The 8,922-nt window shown below is 38.1% G+C and overlaps 1 protein-coding gene across 1 annotated transcript; it reads right to left on the reverse strand.

The window, feature by feature from the left end:
- Window positions 1-2,392: 2,392 nt before the first annotated feature.
- LOC105134454 (BEL1-like homeodomain protein 6) lies at window positions 2,393-8,501 on the reverse strand. Its single transcript, XM_011038861.1, has 5 exons — window positions 7,677-8,501; window positions 5,805-6,755; window positions 4,210-4,589; window positions 4,033-4,093; window positions 2,393-3,437 (listed from the first exon to the last, which is right to left on the reverse strand). Exons 2-5 carry the CDS (start codon window positions 6,696-6,698, stop codon window positions 2,736-2,738), a joined length of 2,037 nt encoding a protein of 678 aa, XP_011037163.1. The 5' UTR covers window positions 6,699-6,755; window positions 7,677-8,501; the 3' UTR covers window positions 2,393-2,735.
- Window positions 8,502-8,922: the final 421 nt, after the last annotated feature.

Raw genomic sequence — 8,922 nt, forward strand, 5'->3', positions numbered from 1 at the left:
ATATGAAAGTTGTAGGCCTATGTCTTACCTTTCCATCCATATAAATTGGACCTAAATCTGAGATATATAGCTCCAGATATGACCCATTTACCGAACAGTGTTCCGGTTTGGATTGCACCGACATCTCTTTTCTAAGTTTGGCCATCTCTTTATCCTTGCAATTTAAGTTCTTCAAGTCATCAATCAATCCTTTCATTTATGTGATAGGCCTGCATTAAAAATAGACATTTACCATAAATTATAGGTATCTTATATTATTAGATATATTATTATAAAACATGCTTTGGTTAAGGAGTTATTGATACTTCAAGTGCAAAATGATGATATAAAACCTTGATAAAAATGCACTTTTAAGTACTAATCACACCCCCCAACCAGCTTATTACTAGTCCCTAGTAATCAAAGCGTAAAATAGAGAAACAATTTGCAAATTTCACAAAGCAAGGTATTCATCATTTAACTTCCATTAATCTATCCAGATAAACAAACTCTCGTTAAATTTATATACCTGCTCAATACCTCTTAACAAGATATTCATAAACCTTTCTTTTGTGCTCAATGTATCAACATATAACTATACCGGTTGATTCTTTCAATTTCTTTTAAAATTAATTTTTAAAGTCATAAATCCAACATGATTAACCCCTTTAAGCTTCTTATTTGTGTTGTCTTGATCCAAACCTTAATTTTTATTCATTTTATTTTTTTCATTTAATTTTTTTATGTTGTAAAAAATTAAGTTATGACAATTGTGATTCCTGTATCTTTTGTGAATCGAAGAATGCAAATATTTAGCATTGGCGGTACTGCTCGTCTTCTATGCAGTGTTTGAGGTAGCACTTGCATATTGCTGCATAAAAGGTTTTGCATCTTTGCAGTGGATTTGGAAATTCTCATTTTGTATGTCAGAATCATTGGTCATACTCGATCAAGTTTTTCAACTGTCTCAGATTGCCTTCTGCTGTAATTTAATTTAAAAGATTCTTCTTTCGATAGGATTTTGCTGCAAATCCCTCTACCAATGAACACGTGAACAAGGAAGGATAGTCAGGAATGTGATCATTCCTTTGTCATGAAGGCTGATAATGGTGATGTTTGTCGCATTTGTGGAATTATTCAGAGGAGCATTGATACCATACTTGAGTTTCAATATTTTAAGGTATGAAATTTTCTTCTAGATCCATTTCGTATTAGTTTTGCCTCCAATGATTATGATTTGACAGTTATCAGGCTTCTAGATGCCAACTAAAACAGGGAGAGGTGCATGGTTCCCCAGATGCCAAGGTCTTCTTTGGATCAATCAAAGCATGCGGAGAAGGGATCTCCTTGGTTGGAGCATCACGAATTATAATATTAGATGTTCATCCCCACCCATCAGTAACCCGTCAGACAATAGGGCGTGCATTCCGGCGAGGTCGGGAGAAGAAAGTTTATGCGTATAGATTGGTAACTTCAGATAGACTACTTATCATGCCGCAAAAGGGAGTTGATTTCGTAATTGTGGTTCGAGTGGAATGACTATTGTGGAGATCAAGAGTTTGAAGCAAAGACTGCTGATGCGAATGAGTGTGACGATGTGTTCTTTGAGATTCCAGGGCTCAGGTAAGATTTGAAGGTTTTGTGCAAAAGGTCAGTGTATTTATATTCTCTTCACCAAGATTCATCATATTATCACACTTCATTTTGTACCACTATTGATGCATGCAATAATAATTTCATGTAAGTTCTTGGCGAAGGACGCAAAAACCACTGGTATAGATGTAACAGCTCACTTTCCATCTCACACATTCAAGTTCCGTCCTTGAAAGTTCAATTACCAATCCTCATTCTACCTAGGAAATTGACGGGGAGAGTGGGAAACATGGTGAGTTGGTGGAAGACGCAGTAGATTTGATTACCATCAAGTCACCGTGGCTCAGAATGATCTGCCTTCTATGCTCATTAATTTCCTTGAAAAATAGCACATTAGTTTCCTCGAAAGAGGACTGGTAATTGAACTCCCTAGTAAAGGAACTTGATGTCCGAAGTGGAAATTATTTTTCTGACTGATTCTGGCCAGTCTTATTTTGTTCCAAGAAGCTGTAAAACAGCGCGGTAGAGCCAGGATCTTTAACTCGTATATTTTGCTCACTGAAACCTGTAGTGCGCGGTAGAGTCTTATTGACGGCTAGTTACTTTCTCTTTGCTGTTGCTATACCAAAGAAGTTTATGGGAACACCTATTTTGAATAGAAAAAAGTGAAGAATATTCTGGATTTTCACAAGGCCAGGTGATGAATTTGTTGCTTTATGAATATATTGCACCCGCAACGGCACCGAGGAAATGCAGGAATTTCCTTTATCAGCTTTGTTTGCGGGGGCGTACCTGATAGTTTAAAGATGTTTCCAAACCATGGAACAATCTCAGAATTGTATTGATAGTTGTAGTTCGTTACCAAATTCAGAACAACCAGCCATTTCCTAACTCTTTATTTCAAACCAGGACTTCCTTTTCCAAAACCAAATTTGCCACTAATTATACATTTTCCTTCCACATATGAGACAAAAAAAAAATAAGCATCTTTACAATATGCTAACCTGCCAATCAATTCTTTTGATATGCTACAACAGCTCTGTTATACACAACCTTCCCTTTCACCATATGAAAGTGATATGAATGCTCCTACTGGAACAAAGTCTGGCTGCTACTGTTTCAAAGTGATATGTTGACCCCATGTAAATCCTCAACCATTTATTTCAAGCTACGAAATCATGAAACACGTGGGAGGAACTGAACCTGTGTTGCCTGTTCCCAGGATTTAAGCACTCAAAATCTGTGGCCCCAGCCCCGACTGAAGATGCTGCATTGTAGATATCATCATCACCTCTCATGGAAACAAAACCATGATGAGTCGTGCCTGACATTGGAAGGTTGCCACCCTCACAGTGCTGCAAACCTAATGTAAGAGACACCCCGCTTCCATTTCCGAACCTTCCCACCTCAGACATTTGGTACGCCGCGGCAGCAGCCGCCATAAACCTATCACCACCCCCCTCGGAGTGTGCCATAGCATCAGAGAAGAGACCACAGTCATCCATACTAGCCCTTTGGTCCTCCCTCAGCTTTAGCAAGCCATACTCAGTAAAAGCCTCACCACGCGTGCCATTTTGGAAGTTGCTTCTTGTAGTTGATCCTGCCATTTCCATATCAGGAACATGGTCAGATTTGGGATCCATCAACTGTCCTGCACTGCATCTTTCAGTGGCTATGGAACTAGCACTTTGTTGGAATTCTTCCCCTCTGTCTTCAGAGGTTCCCGCATCACCTTTTGTTCCTTTGGCTGCATTTTCAGAAGAAGAATTAGAGTCCATCTCTGCATCACCAAGCTCTTCTTTGTACATCTCTTCAACCATGGGCTTCCAGAGACGAACTCGTGCATTAATGAACCAGTTTGATACCTGAGCAAGGCCAATGAAGTGTCAAGAAACAGGTGGCACATATTGATCAAGGCAAGTTGACCAGCAAGAGGTTTTGAATAGAAGTGTTATTATATTCAACAACTCAATAACAGTTTCAGTAATTAACAACTAATTGAGAGATATAGCTCATATTGGAAAGATAGGTATAGAGAGCACTGGTTCCCCCAATGATTTTGTTGGCAACTCAAAATCTTCCCCACCAGTCTATTTCTTGAAGTCCCATTATATATGCAAAATTGGTCTATCTTTAGAAGAAGACGTCGGCAAACAGTCTAGTTACTTTTGAATCCAACAAAATGAGAGTATATGCTGTTTTTCACTTAGTTCACCTTCACCATACTTAACAAGGCCTACTCTCTCTCAACATCTCCCCATTTTCCACATCCATAGCCTTTAGGTTTCAGCAACATTTAAATTGCTGGACCCAAAACGCTGCCAAAAGGAGGTGTTCTATTTTGACTCTTGTTTGTTTTTTTAGAGAGACTTGTGTATGTCAGCTCTCTTATGATAAAGACCTTCAAGTCTGACTGAAGACTAATCTCTAGATGAAAAACAAGCTTTAGTTAGTTTTTACCTGACTTCTAGTCAAGCCTGTCTGCCTTGCCAGCATGATCTTATCAGAATCCTTCGGATAACTGGTGAGCAATAAAAAGACAATTAACTATGGTTGAAGTGGTAATGTTTTCCAAAAGAACAGAAAAAAGTATGAAACCATGAAAAGAAGAGAAAAGAGTATAGTTAGTGGATTTACGGGTGGAGAAAATGCTCAAACAGCCAAGCACGAAGAATTGAAACAGAGCTTTCAGGCAGACCCCTTTGTGGCCTCCACGCATGCTGTTGCATCATGCCAAGTTGATGAAGAGCCCTCTGTTGTCTAAGGTGCTGGTCCACATACCGGAGTCGTGTAATTCCAACTCCTTTACTGTTTTCTGAAGTTTCTTGTTCCCCGAGGCTTTTACGGGTTGCATGAATTTGGCCAGTTATTGCATCACGCAAGCACCGAAAGTGACGAGAAATAGTCTGGAGGGCAAGCGCTGTGTATGGTTTAGCTGCTCCACATCCTGATATCACATCAAATGAGGACACCACAATTTGCATCTGATGATAATACTGTTTGTATCGTCTATCAACCTGTGACAACAGAATAATCGTCATCAGACCTCATAGAAAAGGAAGTTGGAGCAATAGTACGAATATAATGACAAGCAAGGTTTGTACAATAATCAGATAGACTGACAATGAAATCATTTACATGCATGTGGAACTGATCCCAATGCTGGAACTTGCAGCCTTGTGGTAGCAAGTCCAAGACTTTTACCATTACACCGAGAAGTGGCCCTAAAAACGATATAACCTCTTCTATCACACAACAAAACACATACAAAAAGACATGGTGAGGTAGACTGTAAAACTACATTGAAGCTTGATATCTCCACAACTTTTTTATGGCGTTACTATGATTATATACAGTGCCAAAAGGCACAGCATAGAAGGTTGGGATCTCTACCAAATATGGTTCTTTTGAATGTTACTAAAATCTGAAGAATAGCAGTCTTAGAACACATGCATCAATCCCAAATGTTCTTGGAAGATGAGGAAACTTTTAAGTCAGACACAAGGCTTTAATGCAGACTGAATTGTAATGTTATTAAATATTATGAACAACAATCGCCACCATAAGAGAATTAATGCCCAAGGCTCTCCAGAAACTTCTGTTATGAAGCTCAGTAAAAGCTCTTTACCAATTCTACATAATGTGGGTATCCACAAGAGTAAAATGCAAAAGTTGTAACACCATGATCTTCCTAAAACTGCCCGTGGGACACCTTGAGGATTATACTGTAGCATGAACAATGACATTCATTTACACCTCTGGCTGGAACCCACAATTATCAAAGCAAAGATTGTCCCAGTGTGAAAGCTCGTAACTATCAAACCAGAGTGTTATTGTACTATCATTCTTAAGAATCTCAAAGACATCTGCAGAATCATTGCTTCAGTTACTAGTAGTATCTCTTCTAGACATTAGCAAATAACAGGTCATATAGCCAAACAGGATCCTCAAGTTCTTTCATTTGAATCAGTACATTGCCTCCAAAACACAGAAAAATAGAAAAAGTCTGCACTCATCGAATTAACAAAATGAAACTGTTCAAAGGACTTGTATCTCTGCTACCAGTATCATGGAACAAGTTGGCATAGGTAGATAGATGGTTTCAGAGAAAAATGAAAAGAAGAATATAACAAAAAAAAAATTATAGTGATTAATCAAGGTACTGGACAAGGAGAAGAAAGAAAATGATTCTTCAAGACGAGGCTCGGGGAAACAATAATGTATGGTGTTACCTCGTCTAGCATGGATAAAAGCTTTGTCAACTTGTTCTGTAATTCTTGTCTTTCAGCATGTGAAAGCTCACTTGGCGAGTTGGTGGATTCTTGAAGGTTTGAAGCACCATTCTTTGATCCACTATCACCATCCTTTGCACTGTTCAGTCCATGTTCACTTGTGGTCTGGTTTTTCTCTTTATCAGGTTGCTTTATCGCTTTTCGAACATTGACAACTTCATCAAGTAGTTGTTGTGCTGCCTTCAGGTACTTGGAATTGGGAATTGTTCTTGCAATGTTATTCATTCCATATGGAGATAAATCACCTTTATTCACATCGTGATTACCCCCAGAAAAACCAGGTGTCAAATATTCAATATTTCTTGACTGGTCATCCCTGGAAGAGCCATTCCTGCCACCACCGTCACCTGTAATTGAAGAATTAGGACTCAAGAACGAAGTAAGGCCTGGATTGGTATTCCGGTAGGAAATCGAGGGCATTTGAATTCCAGATTGGATTTGGGTGCCTAGACTGAGAGATAAACCCTGGCCCTGCAAGCTCTGTGCCCCATGAAGAACGCTAGAAGCACCACTCACTGAATGCATGACTAGCATCTCATTTCTACCATCCCTCCATGTACCAAAACCATGCTCCCCTAATCGTGATCCGCCCAGACTTGACAGGATTTCTTGTTGCTGTGGGGTTGAATCAGAATTCTCTACGGACTGAAATTCAATACAGTTGTTTTGCTGGTGAGAATTCCCAGCCAAATTGTCCGAGTATGATCCGGAATTCATGTACATCATCATATTGCCAGGAAGAACTGGCGCCTCTGGATATGAACCAGGCAGATATACCATTGCAGCACCATCTCTTTGATTATTTGAACTAGTATAATAGGTAGCCATATGCATTAGCCTTCAGACTTTCCTGCCTGGTTATGCAAGTTCAATCACATACCGCCTGGGGAACTGAAATGAACATAGAAAACGAGCTTCCATTACCATCAACTGCAATAAGTATACTTAATACCTGGAGGGTGCTTAACCACTCTTATCATTAGAGTTGGAATTTCAAATTCGCAATTTTGTGTTCACACGTAGATATTGCACTCACACTAAAGTATAAGCTCAAAACAAGAATAAAAAAAAATTACAGGAGAAATTGACCAATACAACAAGGGAAAGAAAAAATCCACAGAAAGAATACACTGTAAGCTGAAATGAAATCCATAGTATTTCAGTATCATGAGCTAAAAGGGGAGCTTACAAGTTCTTGGCTACGATAATCAACAGTTAACACCACGGGTGGTTTGTACATAAAGAACAAAAGAATCAAAAATCAAAAGATCCTTGTATACAAAAAATCAAAGCTTTTTAAGGGGTTTGACAGTTTCAAAGAGATAAAAAAAGAAAATGGATGTAAACAATAGCAGTTAGTGAATTCTAGAACCGAAATGATTAAAAAAAAACCTCTTTGAATCGATCCAGTATAGACGTACTAAAGAAACAACGAAATCCATAACCTAAATCCAAAAATTCCCCTAAAACAAAAAAATTCTGAATTTTTCAAAGTTTACAGACATTTAAAACCCAGGAGAATTATTTAAAAACAAAAGTTTTGATGCCCATCAAGCAAAAGAAAAGAGGGAAAAAAAGAACATGATCCTGAGCAGGAAGCAGGACAAGACCAATAGATATCCAATATTTTTTTAGGGAAAAAGGTCCGTAGATTATAATCATATAATCACCATCATCGTCTTCTCTATCTCCAGCAATAAAAGAGATAGCAGACAGAGACACACATGAAGGAGAAATAATAATAATAAAATACTGGTAAAGATTGAGAACGAAAAAAAAATCCAAGAAACCAATCAAGCAATAAAAAATTACCTGGAAACCAGTAACACTTGTGGGGGTTTTAGGGAACAGAAAATCTCAAAGACAACTTGATCTGCTGATACACAAATCTGATGATCCCAATACGACAAAACTACAGCAGCACAACCCTTCACTTTTCATTACACAGACCTATGTGTGTACGCATAATACATACACATACACGCCATGAGAAGAAAAGCTTCAAATTTTTTTCTTTTTCTTTGCCCTGAAAAAGAAAAGGAAAAGAAGGTGCTAATAATAATAATTGAAAGCAGGAACAGCAATGAATCTTCTCACTTTTTTCATCTTTTTTCTCTCATCATATATTCTCTCTATCCATCATTCCATTAAAACCCCACGTGAGCATCTCTCTCTCAAAAGAAATGATTTCTTGGTGTGTATCGTTTTGTTGTCTCTTGAAATAGTTATCTCTTCGTGGAAAAAGCTTTGGCTTTTGGGGCTCTCTCTTTGCTTGATAATTCAGCTGTACAAGATGTAGTAGTAGTTGGTGCTTGACTTGTTCTTGTTGTGGCTGTTGCTTCTAGTTCTAGTTCTTGTTTGTTGTTGCAAAATCTTGAGGGTTCTTTGTTTGTCTGTTGAGGACTTGAGGAGTTTGGTTAAGGAGTTCAATCTCTAACTACCAGTTGGTAGACCTAAAACCCTCTCTTAAACCTCCTTAAAAACACACCACAACCATTTCTTTCTCTTTCTGGCTACTCTCTCTCTCTAACAGCTTTCAAGCTGGCTGTCTTTCTCATCCTTAGCATGGAAGGTCTGGTTTTGCTGCAATATCCACCATATAAGCATATTCTTTACTTTTTTTTATTGGTTTTAATTTGAGAACTTATTCTATTCTACATTGTTTATATTTATTTATTTATTTTAATTTGGGAGGAGCACTTAGGTGCCTATATCATTATTTTTGTCCTCTTGTTCTTACAAATGTTGAAGGTTTCGTATTGGACCCTCTCTTTTTTCTTGTATTATACTTCTTCCCCTGCAGTCTGCGTTATTCTATGATCTGCCATGATAATGAAACTAGAATAAGAGAAAGAACATTTGCTTGTGAATCCAATATTGCCATGGTTGTTAACAATTACCAGTCAGCTCTTTCAATTTAAAGAGTTTTTGCAACCCTACTCTGTGATTGAGTGCTTGAATCTTTTCCTCTCTAATGAAATGCTCGCCCCACATGAGGAATGATGTAGTATTTTACAAGGTATTTACCCTTGCTATAAGTATATTCTAGGATAGGAGC

Source organism: Populus euphratica, unplaced genomic scaffold (genome assembly GCF_000495115.2).
Source record: "Populus euphratica unplaced genomic scaffold, PopEup_1.0 scaffold104.1, whole genome shotgun sequence".
NCBI classification, from domain to species: Eukaryota; Viridiplantae; Streptophyta; class Magnoliopsida; order Malpighiales; family Salicaceae; genus Populus; species Populus euphratica.

Excerpts from the sequence above, each read along its gene's own strand:
- LOC105134454 (XM_011038861.1), bottom strand. The coding sequence starts at position 6,698 with ATGCATATGGCTACCTATTATACTAGTTCAAATAATCAAAGAGATGGT. Across the intron at positions 4,590-5,804 it reads TTTTATCCATGCTAGACGAG|GTTGATAGACGATACAAACA; the intron begins GTAACACCATAC and ends CTGTTGTCACAG. Across the intron at positions 4,094-4,209 it reads TTTGAGCATTTTCTCCACCC|TTATCCGAAGGATTCTGATA; the intron begins GTAAATCCACTA and ends ATTGCTCACCAG.